The sequence below is a fragment of the Dermacentor silvarum genome, chromosome 5 (genome assembly GCF_013339745.2).
Source record: "Dermacentor silvarum isolate Dsil-2018 chromosome 5, BIME_Dsil_1.4, whole genome shotgun sequence".
Classification (NCBI taxonomy): Eukaryota; Metazoa; Arthropoda; class Arachnida; order Ixodida; family Ixodidae; genus Dermacentor; species Dermacentor silvarum.
In genome coordinates, this window is record NC_051158.1 from 184,879,436 (window position 1) to 184,902,196 (window position 22,761).

Sequence of the window (22,761 nt, forward strand, 5' to 3'; positions counted from 1 at the left end):
GCCGTGGTATTTCACGACTTGCACTCAAGATTCCGGTTTCAGCCTTGGAACAAAATGTTCCATTACTTACAGAAGTCACTGGTTCAGACCCAATGCTTCCAGATACCTTTTTATGGGATAGTAGTGAGAACAGAAAAAGTACAATGGGCTCTGTAACAACACTATCTACACCAGGCATTGATGACAACCACTCAGTTACCTCAACGAAAGTGGACGCTTCAGCAGAATCTGATGCAGATAAAGATCTCCAGACATCTAGTCTCGTCAATGCAGAAAAGAAGGTATTGTCGAGAAATGACTCCCTGAAATCCGACAATGTGGTTGCTAATTCGGCCGGTCCATGGCCAGAGCACAGTCTCTTTGAAGAAGACAAAATGATTGGGACTAACATTGTAGGGAACGACAATAGTGTGAGCAACACTAGACGTGGTCTTATGGCCAAGGGCAATCCTGCATCAGTGGCTGTTACTAGATCAATAGTGGATCTTCATTCCCTTGTTCGTAAAGCCCATGATACTTCTCCTGTTGACTATTCCCATTATTTCAATGATATGACTCAGCTACATCGCAGTAATGTGACAACCGTTTTCTGCAATAGAGTACCTGATGCAAAGACTGCAGCTGTTCCATACATTGAGCTGAGACAATCTCTTAAAGAGATTACTAGGCACCCCTTCCAGTCTCGCATGAGAGTATACGGACTACAGGTGCCATTTGATAATGGCTAGGCGGCTTTCACAATTTTCAGTCGCGATATTTGTGTTTGGTGTGCCATATTATATGTGTGTTTTTCGCGCCCAAGTGTGGTTTAACGTGGTGTTATGAAGTGTGCAGTGTAACTAGATGTGTGCAGTGGGTGCATCGTTACTTGAGATAGGACTCTAGGAACTATCATCAGCATTCGAGCAAGGGTTGACTGCTGACGTTATGGACTTGTGAACCCCTTAAACATGTCACGCGCACATGTACAGCGTTTTTTCTGCCGAAAAAACTTCGAAAATGGGGGCTTATGTCATGATGTGCGCTTAGTCGTCATCGACAGATGATCAAGGAGTTGCAAATTTACGGCGCCGCGCGAGCTGTGTGTGCAATGAAGACGACGACGACGACTTGCCATGTGGCTTTGGCGCGAGCGCGCTGAGCGGCGCAAGAAAAAAAAAGGAATCTGAAGAAAAAAAAGTCCGGAAGAGACACGTCAGCGGGGCGGTTCGAGAATGGCTGCTGGGGTGCGGAGGTGTACGCGCGTAGGGCCAGAAGGACCCGAGCGTACAAGGCCTTCACCCAACTGCATCGATGTTTCCCCGATGGCCTGGTGTCTACCGGGCACGTCTTAAGCAGGGACCGTTCGAGGAAGGCTGCTGGGGTGCGGAGGTACAGGCTTGACGGGCTCCTGGACCCGGGCTCACAGAGGCCTCCACCCAGACGCAAAGCGCTTTCCCGGCGACCTGTGGCGTCTCTCTTGGTTTGCGAAGACGGGGCGGCGTTGCTACGACCAGACAGCTGCACGGCTCGGCCGTCCTCGAGCGTCTGTGAGTGTCGCTCCTATACCTTGTCAGCCAGACCATTTCGAGCAGGAACTTAACACCGGTGAACTTTCTTTCACGACTTGAGTGAGCAGAACCGGACTTTGCATAGCCTTCGCGTCCACCGCGTTCAGCTTGAGAGCATTGTGCTGAACCTCGTGCTGTTTGTTGCGTGCACAGGGTTGCACTTTAGGTTGGTTATCACAGTATCAGCCAACTCACGTTGAGATTCAGTGAATTTATATCTTGTCCCTGCTCTGTATTGTTTGATGTTGTTTTTTTATAAAAAGTGTGGTTTTTGTGCTTGTTAATTTGCAGCTGGCTTTGTTTCTTTCTGCCCCGAGGCAACACCTCGGCCCGTTAAATAAGACACGAACCTAATTCGTTACAGTGGTCTATACTGTACATGCTTGGGATGTGGTCTGGTCCTGCACTTTTACTAGTATCAATATTTAACAAGAGGCCGTGAACTCCGCTGAACTTCGCAACTACAGTATAGACCACTTATAACGTAACCGCTTATAGTGCAGGACTGGATATAATACGTTCTTTTCAGACTCACATTAATTTTCCCATAGCACTCTATGTATACGCATATCGCTTATAGTGCAGTTGCGGGACACGAAATATCGGTAACAGTGCAGCTGCCTGGAAGTGCAGCAGTCAACCTAGACGGCAAACGCTCCCCTCAAGCCACAAATACCGTATTTACTTGAATCTAACGCTCACTTTTTGTCCGATAAAACAGGTCCAAAAATTGCGTGCGCGTAAGAATCGAGTACGACCCTAAATCTGCGTTACCATATAGCTGTCGGCATTTCAAAATGGCCGCCTCGCACGCGCGTCGAGCCTAGTTACTCTCGAGCATAGCTACCGTACCTTCCTCCATGTGCTGCAGCTCCTTCAGCTTGCACTGCAGCGTTGCCCTTGAGAAATAAATTGTTGTCTAGGAAATAAGCTCTTTGAATAAGTTAGCTCGAATGAAGACGTCGTAAAATGTATTTGAGATGACCGTCATAAGTATACAAGCACAGGGAACGACAGCGAACAAACGGAAACACTGCAGAAGGCGCCCGGAGAGTGCCCAAACGGCAGCAGACGACAGGCGCGAGTCCGTGCCGTGACGTCACGAGAGCGGTGCTCGCAGCGCCCCTGTAGGTCCTTCTCGGGGCTAATAGGTTGGGTTGAAGCGTGAGGCATGATAGCACGAAGGTCAATTAGCTCGCTGCGTTTCGTCACTCGAGCGTTTTGACAGTTCGTTTCCATGGTCAACGAGCGAGATGTGTTCATGTTTGCTCGTGCGCGTGTGACACTGTGTTTGTTATTTTATTTAGTAAGCGAATATGGAACCTAGAGCACGCTGACAGCGACGGCAGAAATGCACCTGGAGTGTTCATTATCGCAATAAAATAGTTGTTTTGGTTATAGTGCGGTACTGCTTATAGTGCAGATATTCCCGACTCCGGCGACTTATGTTATAAGCGGTCTACACTGTAATACAGTTGCAAGCGAGCAACATGAATAAGTACAGTGGACACTGACCACATTTTTGTCTACGAAGCACCATCGTGCATCAGCCCTCAATGCGCAAAACTACTGCGTTGATCATGCCATCGCAAAGCTAGCATGGCCACCCAACTCACTATAGCCTCAAGTACGCCTCACAGTTGGTGTATTAAAATAGGAATCAATTCGATACTGTCACCTTTCGCAGCGTCAGTCTCGCTGATTGTAAGCCCATGAACGAATGCAGCCAATGAATGCAATGACGCTACGTTTTCTCTTTTTTTTTATTGTATGGTAGCTTTCCAATTTTCACACCACCGAAACTACATCATGGCGCAGCAGTGGCGCATTTTAGGTGAAAGACACACTTTTGGAGCAGTATGAAGCAACAAATTCCACTCGGCGCAGAATAGCACAATTGGCACAGCACTCCCTCCACTGCTCAGGAGTGCCCCAGAGATCTAGTTTAGGACCACTGCTATAACATTTTGCTGATGATTGCGTCCTATATAGGTAAATTAATCAACCTAACAATGTTTTTACCTTGCAAAGTGACAAATAAGCTCTCATCTTCATGTGATCAATGGTTGATGAGTCATTTCAAGGTGTAAAACAATGAGTGGCTCACGCATTCTTAACTCAAGTCAGCCTCCCACTTACACCCTCAACGACACACCTCTAGCAGCTGTTTGCTTTTATGAATACCTCGGGTTACACAAGACCTATCATGGAATATGCATGTGGATTTTATAATTAGGAATGCCAGCCGCATCCTTGGCCATCTGCGGCAAAATTTCCGTTCCGTCCCTGCCCGTCTGTCTGTCTGTCTGGGATCCATCCAATGCTACCTCATTGCATGCTCTCAACTGTCCAAAACCATGCCCCCGCATTTTGTTGTATCCAGTTACTCATGTGAAGCCTGTGCATCTCCAGGTAAATCAATACTTGGTCTCAAATCGCCAGCATGTGCTCTCGTTCGTGACTGTTTCATGAGATTTATTTTGCCGACCTCAAGGAACACCACGTTTCCTCTCGCAGAGACCACAGCTTCAAAGTAGGACATGCCGTACTAACCTTTTTTCCCATTCCTTTATACCACGCACGAGCAACGAATGGAACCATCTCCCTTCTTCTATTGCTGCAATCACTGATGCTACCATATTCAAGGAAGCCTGTTTGAAGATTTTTTTGTATAAAAAGATACCCACTCCTATATGTAAGGCCTTGGGGCCTTTAGTGAAATAAATAAATGAAGAAACAAATAAATAAATGTGGGAAGGGACATGTTACCTTTTATGACGGGCAAGTCCTCGCAACCATCATCATCAGTGCTGGCCAGGTATTCTTCCTCAGGTCGATACTCATCATCATCATCGTCAGACTGCCCAGCAGCATCCTCACAGTCGCTCAATTCAGGATCCAGAAGGAATTCCTCATCCAGCAGGCTGCTGCGCGATGTCTGTGCTCGGGGAATTCCCCTGCGCACCACCGTACCCAGCTTCTCTTTCCTCTTCCTCTTCCGAGGCAGTGGCATCTGGCACACCAACTCTGCACCCGCACTGGTTGAGGGCAGTGCAGAGTGGCCAGCAGCTGACGCTGTGCCAAATGGTGTCATCTCACCGGTACGAATCAGCATTTCCTCTTTGGTCTCCTCTCGGCCAAGTGTCCCTTCTAAACAGAGCTTCGTACTGGTGCCAATCTCCCCTGCATCACAACAAAACACATAGCTGGAGCACCATTTCTCTGAGTCGATCTTCTTGGAGCAAGCGTCATCCCCATCATTTGGTAGTGGCTGTTGCAGTCTTTCGAGGATTTTGCTTAAGTAGTTACTCAATGTCAAATGCTGCCAACCTTGGAACCCAATCTTCCCTTAACAAGGATAAGAAAGTTTCCTAGGTCTCTGCAAGACAGGGTTGTTCAGCTTTTCAACACAATTTTTATAAAGATAAATCCTTGCTTGCCTTTGGAAAAAGATTGCAAATGTTATAACATAGCTGAAGTTTATGTCCGTATTTTTTAAAGATATTTAAATGTTCGTCATCGCTCTCAAGCTAAAATTTATTTATTTATTTACAGAGTACCTACATCGCCATAAAGGCATTACGTAGGGGGGAACAAAACATAACCAGTAATACAGAAAAGCTTTTGCACAGATATACTCACAAACAGAAGCACTACAATAGTATTTAGAGAGAGACACAAGTAATGTCAAACAAACAGGTTTTCAAGATATATAGCAAATACATTTGTTTTACAAGAGCACCATCACAGCATAGAATAGAATAATTCGTTATTTGACACATTCACTATATCATTTGATAAAGTATTCCATTGTCGAATTGATTTGGGGAAAAAAGAGTAGTAAAACGTGTTTGTTCTGCAGTTATAGGCTGAGATCTTTTTGTTGTTATCACAGCGAGTCGATATGTAATCTGGTTCCAGAAGATAGATATGGCGATCGATACCTGTCTCACTGTTATATATTCGGTGTAATAGTTTGAGCCTTAACTTCCGCCTACGCATGTGTAGTAGATCCCATCCTAAAGTGGCCTTCATTTTGGAAACGCTAGAGTACGGGCTGTAATTATTGCAAACAAACCTTACTGCTTGGTTCTGTAGTTTTTCCAGTCTATTAATGAGGTAATCTTGATAGGGATCCCATATTACACAAGCATAATCAAGTATTGTTCTGACATGTAAGAAGTATAAAGTTTTTTTAACTTCGCGCGTTGCCTGTTTGAAATTTCTGCGAATAAAATGTAACATTCTACTAGCTTTTGCTATGACAGTGTCAATCTGTTTATGCCAAGTGAGTGATTCGGTGAAATAGACTCCTAGATACTTGTATTCCGACTGTATTTCGATAAGCGTGCCATTGATGTTATATCGGTGCTGAAATTTGGATAATTTTCTGGAAAAACTTATGCTACTGCACTTTTTTATATTTAAGTTCATGTTCCATTTTTTACACCAGTTCGCTACCTTGTCTAAATCTGTTTGCAAAGTGTCTATGTCATATTCAGTAGTAATTTCTCTGTAAATCACACAGTCATCGGCAAATAGTTTTATAGGTGATGTAATTAGTTCGACAATGTCATTTATGTAGATTAAAAACAACAAGGGGCCCAGTACGCTTCCCTGAGGAACGCCCGAAGAAACGGTTATTGGTGAAGATGCGGCGTTGTTTAGGACGACAAACTGGGTTCTTCCGTTTAGGTAGTTTCGTATCCAATTTTGAACGTTTTTGTTTACATTTATTGCAGCAAGCTTTACATCTAAGAGTTTATGGGACACAGTATCAAAAGCTTTTTGAAAATCAATAAAAACCGCGTCTACCTGACTATTGTTATCAATGGCTTTGGATAAGAAGTGCTGAAATTCTATTAGTTGTGTGTTGCAGGAATAACCTTTTCGGAATCCGTGCTGGGAAGACGTAAAGAAAGCGTTTGAGTCAAGAAATGCAGATATGTTACTATATAAAATGTGTTCGAATATTTTGCAACATATCGACGTTAGTGAAATCGGCCTATAGTTTTCTCTGAGTTTTCTATCGCCCGATTTAAAAACTGGTGTCACGCTTGCCGTTTTCCAATCTTGGGGAATGAGGCCTGTTTCGAGGGAAAGCTTATAGATGATCGTTAAATACGGAGCAATGATGCTATGACACTCTTTAAGGACCACTGGGGATATTCCATCAGGTCCAGTTGCTTTTGTTTCATCTAAATGCCGTAATAAAGAATCGACGCCACTAACATCAAATTCAATGTCTGGCATCATATCGCCCTGATTGGCGTTGTTCAAAAGCGAAGTCTCTCCAGTAGACACTAGCGAAAACACAGATTGGAAGTACTGGTTAAAGGATTCCGCCCTCTGATAGTCTGACGTCACAGTTTTGCCATCAATAGTTAAAGATGGTATGGATATGTCTTCTTTTCGGTTTTGTTTTACATATTTCCAAAACGATTTTGGGTTTTCTCTCAAGTCCTTATTTAATTTAACAAAGAAGGTATCTTTCGCAGACTTAATTGTTGCTTTCAATAGATTATTTATCTCTTGCAAGCGTTTCTGATTTGCCAGACTGGTGTCGGCAGAAAACGTTTTATACGTTTGTCTTGCTTTCCTTATAAGTTTACGTATTTCTACGTTAAACCAAGGCTTTTGTTTTTTTCGTTGCCGCAGGTACCTGCATGGAACATGAATTTCGACTAATTGAAGTATTTTGTCCCGGAATGACGACCACAAAGTTAACGGACAGCGTGCGTTTGAAAGATACTGGAAAGTAGGAAAGAAATTTTCAAGTTCGGTCCTAATAGCGGCATAGTCTCCTCTGTCGTAGCTGTACACTTTTCTTTGCGGAATTTGCGGCATCCGTACTCGCTGTATGTTAAGTTCTATGACAACTGCCCTGTGGTCACTAATACCTGGAAAAACAGTAACTTTTGATACTAAGTTCGGCTCATTGCAAAGTACTAAGTCTAAAATTGCATTTTCTCGCTTAGGTTCCAGTACGTACTGCTGCAATCCATTTAATCCGACCAGTTCTTCGAACTCTGTGTAAATACGGGACCTATTACCAGCCACATATCCGGCATTCCAGTTGAAGTCAGGCAAATTGAAATCACCCCCCAAAAATACGCTATTAGGCACAAGAGATAGCATCTCAGACAGCAGTCCGAATGAGTCGCTGCTGCCGGGTGGGCGGTAGAAAGTCCCGTACACAACATTGTTTCCTTTAGGTAATTTCACAAGGCACCAGACAGACTCAGAATCGTTTTCAAATAAAATTTGTGTACTTGACAATGCATTTGATATCAAAATAAATACTCCCCCGCCATGCCCATGCCTATCTTTCCGATAGACAGTAAAACCAGGTGGAAAGATTTCTACATTAGGTATCGTCTTGTCTAACCATGATTCGGTGCCCATCACGATCTGAGGTTTAACAGTGGCTACTAAAGAGATGAAGCTATCGACTTTGTTCTTTATGCTGCGACAATTTACAAGCAGGACAGAGAGCCGTTCAGGCTGCGAGCAACGTGCTGGATTATCTTGGGGCGGACCAGAATTCGGAATGCGTCAATTGCCTCTATTCAGTCGCGCATGCGTCAGTAGTGGAACTGGCGTTCGCATATCGCTATCCCAGACAAACGTTTGCCCATTGATGATCAATTTATCATAACTCAAGCGAACACGATTTTCTTTGTTTTCTCTTTTTTCTTTCGCATAATTCCAAAGCTGACGTCTTTTTTCTTGTACGGCTCGGCTGAAATCTTCAGAGATGCCGTACGAAGTGCCTTTTAGTCTGTAAGCATTTTTAAAGACGACTTCTCTAGCCTTCCAGCGTGAAAAGCATGCTACTATGGGCCGGTTTTTGCCTTCTCTGAAAACTCCTACGCGATGAGCCCGTTCAACCGAAATATTATCAAGTTTCATCACATCTTTGCATATTCCACTAATTAGTTTTCGACGCCTCCCACGTCTCGTTATGCTCCCTGTCAGGCAACCCGAAAAATACCAAATTCTGTATACGGCTTCTATTCTCCAAGTCGTCCAGTTTAGCCATCAATTTGTCTTCAATTTTTTCCACCCGAGCAATACGACTTTCTACATTGCTTGTCTTCTCTATTAAGCCCGTAATTTTAGATTCTAATTCACTTTGTCTAGTTGTAATTTCCGTTAACTTCGCGAACACAGTTTCCTGGCCTGTTTTCATTTCTAAGAGAATCCTTTCAATGTTTGTCATTTGGTCACGTTCCACTGCATTCATGGGCCCTGGATTTAGCTCTACGTCCCCCGATAGGAACAGTAAGATCTGGGAAAGCGTCAGACAGCCATCGTAGAGAGAGAATAGCATAGCATCAACGAAACACAGGCTGACATGTTCAAAGCATTCAAACATTTGTCGCTTGCTAATGGGGCACGACACTCTTAAAAGCATAACATTGCTAGAGCGATAACACTTAGTTCCATTTAGGTAACTGACCTGGTACATGAAGAAACGTGAGTTTTTGCCGAAAAGAGCGTCGTGCCCCAGTCGCTGTAGGCTTGGCTGGTCCTTTATATGGCCAGCGCGCAGCGGAACCGGAAAGGTCCCCCGATGCGCAGATTCCATTTCGATGCGTCGGAGATCGTACACGATTTACAGCAAATAATCTTGCGGACCGTGTAAGACACGAGCAGATGATTGCAGATCAGTTGTAGCAGCCGCCGGCCAAGGTTTGGTGAAGGCATGGTCCACCGCCCCGACGACGTTCGCCATGACAGCGAAGAATCCGAGCAGCACCTGGTACATGAAGAAACGTGAGTTTGTGCCGAAAAGAGCGTCGTGCCCCAGTCGCTGTAGGCTTGGCTGGTCCTTTATATGGCCAGCGCGCAGCGGAACCGGAAAGGTCCCCCGATGCGCAGATTCCATTTCGATGCGTCGGAGATCGTACACGATTTCCAGCAAATAATCTTGCGGACCGTGTGAGACACGAGCAGATGATTGCAGATCAGTTGTAGCAGCCGCCGGCCAAGGTTTAGTGAAGCCATGGTCCACCGCCCCGACGACGTTCGCCACGACAGCGAAGAATCCGAGCAGCACCTGGTACATGAAGAATCGTGAGTTTGTGCCGAAAAGAGCGTCGTACCCCTGAAAATGATTCTTTATGACGCCCAAGCATAAGAAAATGTGGTCAAGAGAAGAAGAGAATGAGTCCAAAGGCAGAGTGATCATCATGAGATGCTTGCAGAAGATAAAGGAGGTTAGAGAAGCTCCACAAGGACAATAAACTGGAGTGTCAAGTCAAATCTACTTACTAGCCAAATCAATGGTGCAGTTTCTTCATGTGGCTTGAAAATATGCTAGGCTTGTGCTAATATTGAATACTTTCGAATATTATGCTATTCGATATTGGCTTCGACTCAAATTTCGGCTCCGCTCCCCATCTGTTTGGTGGTACTGATGGCGAAGAACTTGACCCTAACGGCGGTTTCACATCAGTACAGTTTATACTGCTGTGAAACCACAAGTCAAGGTGAGATTTGCGCTGCCGTGACGCCACACCTCAAGTCTAAATTCCATTAAACGTGCCACAATTTTATTGCTCAATTTTATGTGCACCTGCTCGATTATCCAAACATAATATTCAAATCTTATTTGCAGCATTCGAACGGCTTCCCGAGAGCTATGCTGCCGCTGTGAACAGACTTGCTTGGACAAGGCACTGAAAAGTAACTTTGGTGACCAACACCCGCCGAAACAGCGCTGGTTAGGCCGACAGCTAAGACAGGCACAGTGGACGGCAAAGCAGTGTGGGAAGATTGCCGCTCATTGGTGATCGGGCCCCGGATTATGCATGCGGGGAGCTAGACTGAGGAAAGCACCACGCTGAATTTGCACAACACAGCGCAAATTGCTGCCATTGCACAGTCAAGGCAGCACTTCCCAGCATTGCAGCAATGCATGACGGGCAGATGCCGAAATGCTCCAGCAGCCTCAACTACCACAAATAGACTGAAGCACAACAGTGAGCAAGAGCCTACAAGGAAACCTTCTGTGATGCTTTAGTTGTAAGAAAAGTTGAACTTGCATTTTTGCATGAAAATATCAAATGGCACTTTCAAAATAAACTGACTCCAGAGATGCACCTGTTTACATTTTTGCAAGAACCAACGTTTTTATTATTTGTCAACATCTGGCTCTTATACCAAGGTTTTATGCAAAGCCCACAACTATTGGAACTATTTACTTTGAAATTATTTGACGCTAATTTATATTTGTTTCAACTTTGCTTCGAATTTAGCGAACTAAAGAATTCATATTTGCAAAAGCCTTTCATACGGCACCATACTACGCCAACACAAGTGCCACCGCAGTCACTGCACTTTCCATGCATCGGCCGGAACCACTGCTGCAGCTGTGCCAGCACCTCCGATGTGCGTGACATTATAACCACAGAAGCGCACGCCCCGTGCAAATGTCACCAAAACCGCTGCTGCATATGTGCTGGCACCTCCAACGTGCGGGACGCTATAACTCCAGAAATGCAGGCCACGTGCACAGGCGCCGTCACCACACTCTCATCCCCCTCCCCTACCCATCTGCATTGCTGCAGCGCCGTCGCCACACCCTTTTCCCCGACCGGTCTCCATTGCTGAAGCGCCGTGGCCACACTTTCCCCCTCTCCCCTACCCGTCTCCATTGCTGCAGCGCCGTCGCCACTCCTTTCCCCCTCTTCTCTATCCGTCTCCATTACTGCAGCGCCGTCGCCACCCTTTCTACCTCTCCCCTACTGGTTTTCATTGCTGCAGCGCCGTCGCCACACTTTCCAAAACCTCCCCCCTACCCGACTCCATTACTGCAGCGCCATCGCCACACCCTTTTCTCCTCTCCCCTACTGGTTTCCATTGCTGCAGCGCCGTCGCCACACTCTTTCCCCCTCTCCCCTACCCACCTCCATTGCTGAAGTGCCGTTGCCACACTTTCCCCCTCTCCCCTACCCATCTCCTCTGCTGCAGCACCGTCACCACACTCTTCCACCCTCTCCCTTACCCATTGCTGCAGCACTGTCGCCACTCTTTCCCTCTCTACCCTACACGTGCAGGCGCAAGTTGGAATCGGCTAGCGCAAGGCAGGGGTAATTGGAGAACACAGGCCTTCGTCCTGCAGTGGACATAAATATAGGCTGATGATGATGACATATAGCAATGATCGGTTATAACGATAAAATTTTTTATTCTCTTTAATATCATTATAAGTGGATTGCATTGCATATGTTGCCACTTACGGAGAGATTTGCCTGCGCTGCTTAACTTGGCATTGCAGTATAGGCTTGTTTTGCCTGTTAGAGATAAATTCAAAGTGCACAGACATCTACAGCACACCTGGAGGTAGTACGCACAGCAATAGCGCAGTTCTTTCTTAACCGGCCCAGGGCATCACCATCACGTCGCTTACTTGGCGATGCTGCACTGCGATCACGAGCCATGCAGAGGTCATCTGCAGTGACTGAAATGAAAACACATCAGCAGTTACAGGATTCGGTCATTAGACCATTGCAGCAGTGGTTTCTCGTGTCTCCGAATTTGCCTTTCCTTCTCACCTTAGTGCAAAATTTCCCTATTTTTGGAGACGCATCTGTTTTTCTCTTAGAAAGCGTAAAATCCATAGATCTATGCAAATTTCCTTGGGGTTGGCAGCAGTGATACCAAGCCACCGACAATGCCATGTTTGGGCCAACACGGGTGGCCGCAGCAGCACAGCCTGGCAACACATCCGAGCAACAAGGCCTTACCCTGTTGAGGATCTGCAGAGAGCAGCCTCTTCTCCTCAGCTTCCAGCTTCCTCAGCTCCTCCATCTGCATCATCAAGGAGGCACTGCAGCTAAAGTTTCAAGGCTCCAAATCCTGCACTGCAAAGAATCTACTATGCCATCTAAGCCTTAAGTTTAGCACAGAGAAATCAGGAATTATGATCTTCAATGAAGAAAGAGTAATTACGTGGTGTCAATTTAACAGCAAGTCATATCCATAGTCAAGCAATACAGTAGAATCTCGATGATACGATCACGGCTAATACGAATTTCCGGATGATACGAATTTTACTGAGGTCCCGGCCGAGCCCCATTACTTTGCAACGTGCTAGAGAACGGTTGTTACAAATCAATTTTCGACCCGCGTCGGTTGATACGAATAAACGCCGCCCCACCGACGGCAACGAAAGAGAACAGCGCACAGTCACATGCGTTTTCCCTTTCTCTTTTGATGCGGAGGCGCGGACGCAGCGCCGGACAGCGCGGAAGCCGCGACTTGGCGCGAGGAATTTAAAGCGGTGGTGCTTTTGTTGCTTTTGTGCTTTTCCTTTTGTCTCTTCGCTCGCTGCGGCGGCCGCGCTTCCCCACGCGCGGCCGCCGCAGCAAGCGAAGGTTCGTGCGGTCTATTGCTTCAACGGAAACTGAGCGGCGTAAGCACAGCGCATACAAAGTAAAGCTCTGCACGGGCCCGGGCCGGGCCGGGCCGTCCGAAGCGTTTTTTTGGCGGGCTCGGGCCGGACCCGGGCTCAAAGCCACGGGCCCGGGCCGGGCTCGGGCTTGAGGCCGCGGGCCCGGGCCGGACTCGGGCTTGAAGCCACGGGCCCGGGCCAGACTCGGGCCCGCTCATTAAAGGACCTAAGTAGGCCTTCGAGCACACGCAACCGTTATGCATTGCATGGTTCAATGCATTCTGTGCCAAGCTGAAGTGACACGTGCGAAATGACTGTCATCATCATCATCAGCCTATATTTATGTCCACTGCAGGACGAAGGCCTCTCCCTGCGATCTCCCATTAACCCTGTCTTGCAATAGGTGATTCCAATTGGCGCCTGCGAATTTTCTAACTTCATCTCCCCACCTAGTTTTCTGCCGTCCTCGACTGCGCTTTCCTTGTCTTCGTATACATTCTGTAGCTCTAATGGTCCATCGGTTATCCATCCTACGCATTACTTGGCCTGCCCAGCTTCATTTTTTCCGCTTAATGTCAACTAAAATATCGGTTATCCCCGTTCTCTGATTCACACCGCTCTCTTGACTGTATATCTTATCGAAGAAAATATTAAAACAGATGATGTTCTCATTTTAACAGCCGAGCTGTTTCAGCCAGGCACAATGTGTCTGCTGAATCCAAAAAAGGGTGCCGATCCTGGTAGCAGTGTAGAAAGGATCCAAGCGCAATGACACATACACCTGTGAACTAGCGAAGCTGAGCCTGGATAATTCTAGCTAAGAATGGTGGGGACTACTTAAACTTAGTCAGTCATCGATAGGCAATTGATAGCCAATCAATAGCTAGTCGATAATCGATCAATAACCAATAAATTTTGGAAAATTCTGTGGGTGACTTGGTAGTGCTTAGCCTAGCCCAAATACGTGGCCAATATCTTGCGATAGACAATCGAAAGCCAATCAATAGCTAATCGATAATCAATCAATTATAAATAAATTACGGGAAATGCTGGGGATGACTTGGTAGTGCTTAGCCTAGCCCAAAAGCCAGGACTAGCTAGGTGCCCATCAGCTCCACTGTCTCTTTAGCATTGCGCCGGCAGTGCAAGCTACGCTATTTTTTTTCCACAAAAACAAACATTGTTTCCACGTAAGGAAAAAGAAATTATACAAAGAACCACTCCTCAAACCATTTCCATGTTATCGCTTTTGCAATTGCACTATTACCAGTGTTGATACTATTGCATTATTTTAGCGCTAAGGCCAGTTACTTTTGTTGTTCAATGCATAAAACAGCGTTTTCCTCAAAAAGTTAACTGGAACACCCACACATTTCGTCGGATATTTTGAAAATTAATATCTTGAAACTGATTCAGTCCTGAGAATTCGTTCCAAGTGGATACGCCTTGCAAACTCAGAGAATATAATTCGAAGATTGAAAGATGTGCCGTAAAATAATTAATTAGAAAGTTAATTAGCGTAATTGCATTAAATATTCAATTAGGCGTTTTGACCATCCATTAGGCCATCTATGTCAGTATTAGCTTAGAACTACATAAAACAATTAGCCTCCTTAAAGCGTCATCGCATTAATGCGAACACAAGAAATCCTGAGATACGGTCAATTCCATACTTCAGAACACACTATAAGCATCAGTCGCTAATACATAACCTACCATTCACTTTGAACAAATACAAAAATGTCGATAATTTCAGTAAGAAAGAACTCAGCCCATACGTTGGTAGCTTGTAATGTATCTGATGTGATTATTATTCTGCCTTCGTGTATGGCTCTGAGTATATAATGTACATCCTGTTTCGTTATCTTAGCAAATGTTAATCTTGTAAAATTCAGTCTCATGCTATGTTGTATAGCTGGTGTTGCGCTATTGTATATTTTATATAGGCTGATGATGATGATGATTGCGATTGTAGTGTTGTTTAAAATGCATTCTGTTAAAATTTTTCCCAATTCTCTTAACTCGCCGTGACGGAAATATTCTCTGTTTTTCCGTTCAAAGCTATTTCGTCCGTGAGGAATTCCAGTGACAGCTGGAAATATATGTGAATTATTGTACATGTGCGCACACTGTTCACTGATGTACTATTGCCTTGCCTGGTGTTTTGGGTCACGTCAAGCTACGTATGTAGCTTTTAGTCCAAAATGACCGTCCAGCATGTAAATTGGAGAATAAATTGATTTGATTGATTTCGTCGGACACTTTGAAAATGATTATCTCGAAACTGGTTGTCCTGAGGATACGCCGTTCCAAGAGGATACGCCTGCGAACTCAGCGGCTATAATTCATAGATTGAAAGATGTGCAATAAAATAATTAATGAAAAAGTTAATTAGCGTAATTATGTTAATTCTTCAATTAGTCATTTTGTATTTTCACGGAAGTAATGACCGCCTCATCGAGTAGTTTAGATCAAGAATTATTATATAATTGTGCAATCTGCAACAGGCAATTTCTTAAAATTTGGTTGAGCTAAAATGAAACACCCTGTATATTTGCATACTAAATGACATCATAGAACCATATCGTACAAATCAAGGTAAGTGCATGCGCACCAGCGGAAAAATAGTAGCACAGGCAATGGGCCGGATTACTGATGTTCGCGTGGGAGAAACAAAGATTTCGGCCTTTTATTGCTTATATACTGCAGCTGATTAAACCTCGGAACGTGAGGGCTAAAGATACGGTACAATCTGTAAGTTTAAAAAAATATTTTTTTTTCTCTTGCAAGCCGGGCCTGGTCATGCACACGCGGGCCCTAGCTAAGCTTAGTAATGAACGCCAGGGCCCGGGCCGGGCCCGGGCTCAATAGCACGGGCCCGGGTTGGGCCCGGGCTTGGAACAACAGGCCCGGGCCGAACCCGGGCTGGTCTCGATCATGTACGCCCGGGCCCGGGCCGGGCTCGGGCTTTGTATTACGGGCCCGGGCTGGGCTCGGGCCTTGTAACGCGGGCCCGGGCCGGGCTCGGGCCGATAAATCCGGCCCGTGCAGTGCTCTAATACAAAGGTCAGAGCCGTGTGGAGATCGCTTTCAAGATACGGTGCGCGCGACAACACCGACAGCCGGCACAGGTGCAAAGTACAAGAACGCATTTGTTGGCAGAGTAGGAGCCGCGCCCCCCCCCTCCCTCCCTCCTGCGCTACCTTCCCGCTTTGCTCCTTTCGCGTGGGGAGATTGTGTCGCCAGTTACCCTTGCGCTCGGTTGCAAGATACGCACTTGGCGCCACAGCACAGCGTCGCCCCCCTCCCTCCTTCCCATACCCCCACGGCCTTTCGCGCAACGGAAGTCACGTTTGCTCTCCGCTGTGCGTTCGCTGTCCGTGAAGGCGCGCGTCTCTCGCGCATTTTCACTCGCACATACGGCGCGCGGTGACGACTTTATCGCCCTTGGACTCGTGCTCCACGTCTCATGCTCCTCCTCCGCATCGCCCTTGTTGATCTCCTCTCCCATCGGTGGGCGCACCTCGTGCTCGCTACCGCCCTTGTCGGCGAGATTTTCCCGCGGCAGCCGCAATTTCGTCTTACGCGGCTGCACTGTAAGCGGTATGCGTATAGTACATGGAGTTCTATGGGAGGGTAAACGGGAGTCGGAAAAGGCCGCGTTGTAGCCAGTTCTGCACTATAAACGGTTACATTATAAAGTGGTCTATACTGTAAATGCTTTTTACGTACGTGTGCTTGAGTGAGTTCACCTCTCAACTCTTTAATTTAGCTAGTTTTAAATGTGTTTCGATGATATGAATTTCGGCTAATACGAATTTTTTTCGTGACCCGGTGAGATTTGTATCATCGAGATTCCACTGTATAAGTACCTTGGCGTATACATAAACGAAGGAAAGACTTACTCAAGAACCCAGCAAGATAATCTGAAAATAAAGGGGAAGCGGAATGCAGCAATAATGAAACACAGAGCACTGTGCGGCCACAATAAGTATGAGGTAGTGCGTGGAATCTAGAAAGGAGTAATGGTGCCAGTGCTAACGTTCGCAAATGCCATTCTATGCTTAAAATCGGATATCTTGGTGGGGTTGGAAGTTAACCAAAGATCAGTAGGCCGGTTGGCTTTGGGAGCCCATAGTAAAACCATAAATGAGGGAGTGCAGGGTGACATGGGTTGGGCCACTTGTCAGAGAAGTCAGAGAAGCACAGAGCAAAATTAGTTTTGAAGAAAGGCTCAGGAACATGGTTGAAAATAAATGGGCGGCTAAAGTGCACAAGTATCTGTACCTGAAATGCAGGGACACAGAATGGAGGAAGAGGTCAAGAAAGTTGGCAACCAAGTACAGGATAATCGGAAGCGTAGATAGACAACCAGGAGTAATCAGAATGAAAGTGAGAGAAGCAGAGACAGTTAATTGGATGCAAAGAATGAAAACAAAAAGGAGCATGGAGATTTACAAGAATAAGAAGACATTAGAAGGGAAAACCTGTACAATAAGACAAAGGGCAGTGCCTTGCTATTTCAGGCTCGAGCCGGTTGCCTAAGGACCAAAACTAGGGTGGCTAGAATGGGGAAGTGTGAATACCGGCGGTGCAAACATGACCCCACAGCACGCCGATGCCGTGGGGTGGCACTGTTGTCAGAGGTGCGGTAAGGACGCAGTCGAAATGACCACATCGCCAGCCTTGCGTCGGCTGCATCTCTACCACTTTCTGCCAGCGCTTGCAGACCTGTAGCATGTCATTTCGACGCTCATATAAGAAATTTCCTACAATTGCAGACAGCAACAGATCTAGTCATGAATTCATTTATTTACAAGTGAGAAAAAAAACTATGGGAAAATTTGATCTACAATACGCAAGATAACAGTGTTTTCAGTTTATTCTCACTACCCTGCTGATTGACACCTTAATTAAGCAAAAAATGAATCCCTGTGACGCAATAAAAACGTACAAGTGATCAATGCTGTCAGGGCCGCAGAATGCTCAAGGCCAGGGGTTCTCCAGCATGTTCGTTCCAAGGAACCCTGCTAAGCTCCATGAAGCACCAAGGAACCCCTCCCCCTCCCCCCCCCCACCGAATTAAAATTTGTAATTAAACGAATGTCAAATTATCCAGAGTATCAAGAAAACAATAAATGAATGCTTACTACTTCAACATGCTTTTATTTACTGAATGCAAATCTTGTTTCTATTGTGCACAAAACCAGTGAGGAAGCTGAAATTGTTGCCATCTCTTGACTGGGCTTGCAAAGGCCTAGCAACAACCTTCGCAGTGCAGCCACGGCGCGCGTCTTATCTGCAGACACGCTTTTTACTACCGCGCGCACATCCGATTATTTTTTCGCTAGGGAGCTGGTCGCCAACAAATCATCCGTCCATCGCGATGTAATCGGTGCTCTTTGACATTTTTGCACTGAGTCAAAGCACAACTACTGCTTGCCGCAACCGCTGCTGACGAAACCGCGGCCATTATCGACGCGATCATGGACGGCGACCTTGCGGTTCAGAAGGCAGGCGGCCGACGCACTCACCAAGTCAAAACGAAACTACCATTTGCTGCAGCAAGTATGGACGAATCTGCAGTTGCTATCGACGCGATCATGGATGGCTCGACGCGATCATGGATGGCGACTACGCAGTTATGAAGGCACGCAGCCGACGCGCGCACCAAGTCAAAACGAAACTACTGTTTGCCGCAACCGCTGCGGACGAAACTGTGGTGGCTATCGACGCGATCACATATGGCGACTACGCACTTATGGAAGCATGCGGCTAGCCGCCAACGCAGTGTTACGCGCGGCGATTAACGCAACAATAAGGGCTTTGAGGGCACAAATAAGCACAAAGCATTCCGGCGTTGCTGTCAGTCACGTATCGCGTACGATTGCCGCTGAGGACCCTAGCGATGCGGACTGCGCCGATTCGTTTTTGGACGCAAGCACCGTTTTTGCTCTTTCGCGGCGCGCATTTGTGGTGCTCCGCGCATTAATTTTTTTATTCCTCCAACGTATACGTCAGTGCGCACGCTATCGGCACCTACCCTATCAACAAACGGGAGAAATGCGCATGTTGGTAAGTTACGACCTCCGAGATTCAAGTGCGAAAGCTTAAGCGCGCTGCCCATTTTCGGAGGTTGGGCGGCTACAAGCTGCTTGCGGATTTATTGCGCAGTTCACGCACTGCTGTTATGCGCTGTGATGCGCTTCTTGACACTCGGGCATGGGTAATGGAAGTTCTCTGGATCGAGCACACCTCTTGTTCGCCGTTTTAGCCACTTAATTGGCGAGCGCGGGACCACGGAAAATTTATCAGTGGCTTGCGGAACCCCGAGCAGGGGCCTGTGGAACCCCAGTGTTCCGCGAAACCCACTTTGAGAACCCATGCTCTAGGCAACCAATTTTTGGCACATCACCAATCGATCGACTGCAAAACCTCTGCCACAGCTTTGGCATGCAAACGTGTACGTCAGACTGAATGCACGAGTGACTTTGTTTTCAAGAGCATTGACCAGCTTGTAGAATGATTAATCTGATGGATATAAAAGGCCCCCAAGGTCCCTTCTGTTTGTTCTTTAGATTCCACAACAGTTTCCTTGTGAAGCTGTCACCTTTACTTGGGAGTGCGGAGAGTTGCGAGCATGCGCTACTCTCGATGGAGGAGAGAGACGACTGGCGGCACGGCAAACGAAGATTTAATATATACAGGAGACGGTGAACAAACGCGACACACAACACTAAAACCACAACTAAACAACTAAAGGCGCGCAAAACTAGACATAACTCAGCGAAAAAGCTTATTTAAAAGAACATCCAAATCTCTAACTAAATACAACACCACTAGAAAAACACTATCTCATTTCCGGAGCCTAGCTCCGCCTTAAAGTCTCTCGGTCAGTCTTAGCTTTTCTCGCCAAAGTCTGGCCACCTTGGCCCCGGCCTAACTGCGTCGTAAATCAGAAACGGGATCGTCTCTTACGGGCCGCCGACTTGAAGCTCCTCTCGTCGGGTCCAAGTCGCATTCATTCGGGGCGTCGTTACTGCAGTAGATGCCGACGACTCGCGTTGCCTCCTTTGTCGGTGGTGAGCTCGTCGGTATCTCGTCGGTGGTGCGCTCATCAGCTCGTCATTGATGGCGTTCGCCGTAGCTTAGGCCCACCTGCCTAGGCCTAGCGTCGGGATGCGTCGCAACTTCTTCAGGAGTGCCGACGTGGCGTCCCGTGGAGAATCGAACGTGCCGGTCTGCCGCAGAAGGGGGATCCTCTCTGGGGTGCCTGGTCCTGCCGTGAGAAGCTGCAGCCCGTCCAGGAGCCTCGCCCGAACTTGCCGAGGTCGACGGCCACACCTTGGACGGCCAGCGTCGCGGACTCAACCAGACCCCCAAGTCTCCCGTCGCCAGAACATAGCTGGAGATGCGACCTTCCTGACCCGGTGCCACGTTGAAACTCCACGGACAGCGCCGTTCATCTCTCGACTATGCCTCGGTTCGTGCGCCTCGCGCGCTCGCGCCGTTCCGAACACCGGGCATCGCGTGCTCCTCTTCTTTTTCGTGCCACAGGCGGCCTCTTACATGTGACAGAAGCTGCCCAGCCAAGTAGATGCTACAGCTGGCAAGTCCTTCTCCAATGAAGAACACTATCATTTTGGTTAACACAAGAGGCGGTGTTTCGTTCATTGCTAACTCTGCAGTTTGGTAACGAGCAATGTTGTTTTGTTCAAACTTCTGCAGTGACCACAGTTCCGAAAGTCGCTTAAGCTCGAAAATGAACAATTCTTCTGCAACTGGATTGGGCATTCCATCCCGCTGCATATCTGCAGCCTCCACATCTGCTGGTGGGCATCGCCCCAACGTGTCAAGATAAGCGTAGCTTCTCTTGTAAGGTATAGCAGCGTGTGAGACATCTCTCCTCTTTCATTCTTTCGTCAGAGTTTTGCTAATGGTTTTTGGCAAGTTCGTAAATATTGTGGGCACGACGTCTCCTGAGAAGGCAAGAATTTGATGCGGTATCAGGACCTCAGTTCCGTTAATAATGTGCTTGAAGTCACAAACGATAAACCTATAGGCCATGGGTTCTCAAAGTGGGTTCCGCGGAACCCTGGGGTTCCGCAGGCCCCTGCTCGGGGTTCCGCGAGCCACTGATAAATTTTCCGTAGTCCCACGCTCGCCAAGTGGCTAAAACGGCGAAAACCAGGTGCGCTCGATCCACAGAACACCCATTACTCATGCCCGAGTGTCAAAAAGCACATCACAGCCTGTAACGGCAACGCACGAACTGTGCAATAAATTCGCAAGCAGCTTGTAGCCACCCAACCTCTGAAAACGGGCAGCGCGCCTAAGCTTTCGCACTTAAACCTCGGAGGCCGTAATTTACCAACATGCGCATTTCTCCCTTTTGTAGATAGCGTAGGTGCATTTCTCCCTTTTGTAGATAGCGTAGGTGCCGATTGCGTGCGCACTGACATATCCATTGGAGGAATAAAAAAAATGAAAAAAGAAATGCGCGGAGCATCGCAAATTTGCGTCGCAGAAGAGCAAAAACGGCGCTAGCGTCCAACCGAAACGAAGCGGCGCAGTCTGCATCGCCATGGTCCTCAGCGGCAATCGTGCGCAGCACATGATTGACAGCAACGCCGGAGCGATTCGTGCCTGTGCCCGTAGAGACTTTATTCTTGCGTTTATCGCCACGCATAACACCGCGTTGGCAGCATGCCGCGTGCCTTCATAAGTGCGTAGTTGCCATCCATGATCGCGTCGATAACCACCGCAGTTTCGTCCGCAGCGGTTGCGGCAAACAGTAGTTTCGTTTTCACTGGGTGCGCACGTCGGCTGCGTGCCATGGCTGCGTGCCTTCACAACTGCGTAGTCGCCTCCCATGGCAGCGTCAATAGCGACCACGGTTTCGTCCGCACTTCTTGCAGCTAACGGTAGTTTCATTTTGACTTGGTGCGTGCGTTGGCCACCTGCCTTCTGAACCGCAAGGTCGCCGTCCATGATCGCGTCGATAGCAGTCGCGGTTTTGTGCGCAGCGGTTGCGGCAAGCAGTTTTGCTTTAACTCAGTGCAAAGCTGTCGAAGATTAAGAGCACAGGCTACATTGCGATGGACGGACAATTTGTTGGCGAGCAGCTGACTGGCGAAAAAATAAGCGGGATGTACGCACGCAAGGCCTTCGCCGCTGCAAGCGCTAATCAGTCAGGAGATGAGAATTTCAGCTTCCGCACTGATTTTGTGCTAAATACAAACAGGATGTGCGGATTCATTGAGTAAATAAAAGCATGTCCACGTAGTTAAGCATTTGTTTATTATTTTCTTGATACCCTTGATAATTCAACATTCGGTTAATTAGGACATTTTAATTCGGTTAATTCGGGGGGGGGGGGGGGGGGGTTCCTTGGCGCTTCATGGAGCTTAGCAGGGTTCCCTGGAACGAACATGCTTGAGAACCCCTGCTATAGGCAACCGAAAAAAAACAGATGGTGGCGATCAGATTGAGCTAGCGTGAAAGGCCTAGTGAATAATACTAGGATGGGCCTGCCACGAGGATGCTGTGCAACACGTTATGTTATAGCCACAAACACCCCAAAACACGTGACGAGACCAACGGACGGCGAAGGCACGGCGGCAAGGCGAGGCCAGGAGGCCGGCGCGGCTAAGCTTACCGCGCCACTAGCGACAGCACCCCATTCCCCCTGGTGGCATCTGTGCGCAAGAGGGTCACGCACGCCCGAAGGAAAGTTCTGCCGGTATTCACAACTCCCCGTTCTAGCCACCCCTACCAAAACATACCAGAGTAAATTACTCAGAACTAGAT

General features: G+C 47.2%; 1 protein-coding gene across 1 annotated transcript in view; it reads right to left on the bottom strand.

Annotated features, from left to right (window-relative positions):
• The window catches only part of LOC119454634 (DNA excision repair protein ERCC-6), a 339,000-nt gene that overhangs the window by 286,055 nt on the left and 30,184 nt on the right, over positions 1-22,761 (bottom strand). The window contains exons 4-5 of the mRNA XM_049668141.1: positions 12,305-12,368; positions 4,320-4,733 (exon numbers count right to left, since the gene is read on the bottom strand). Of these exons, the coding sequence (XP_049524098.1) occupies positions 4,320-4,733; positions 12,305-12,368 (478 nt within the window). The remainder of the gene's footprint in view (positions 1-4,319; positions 4,734-12,304; positions 12,369-22,761) is intronic.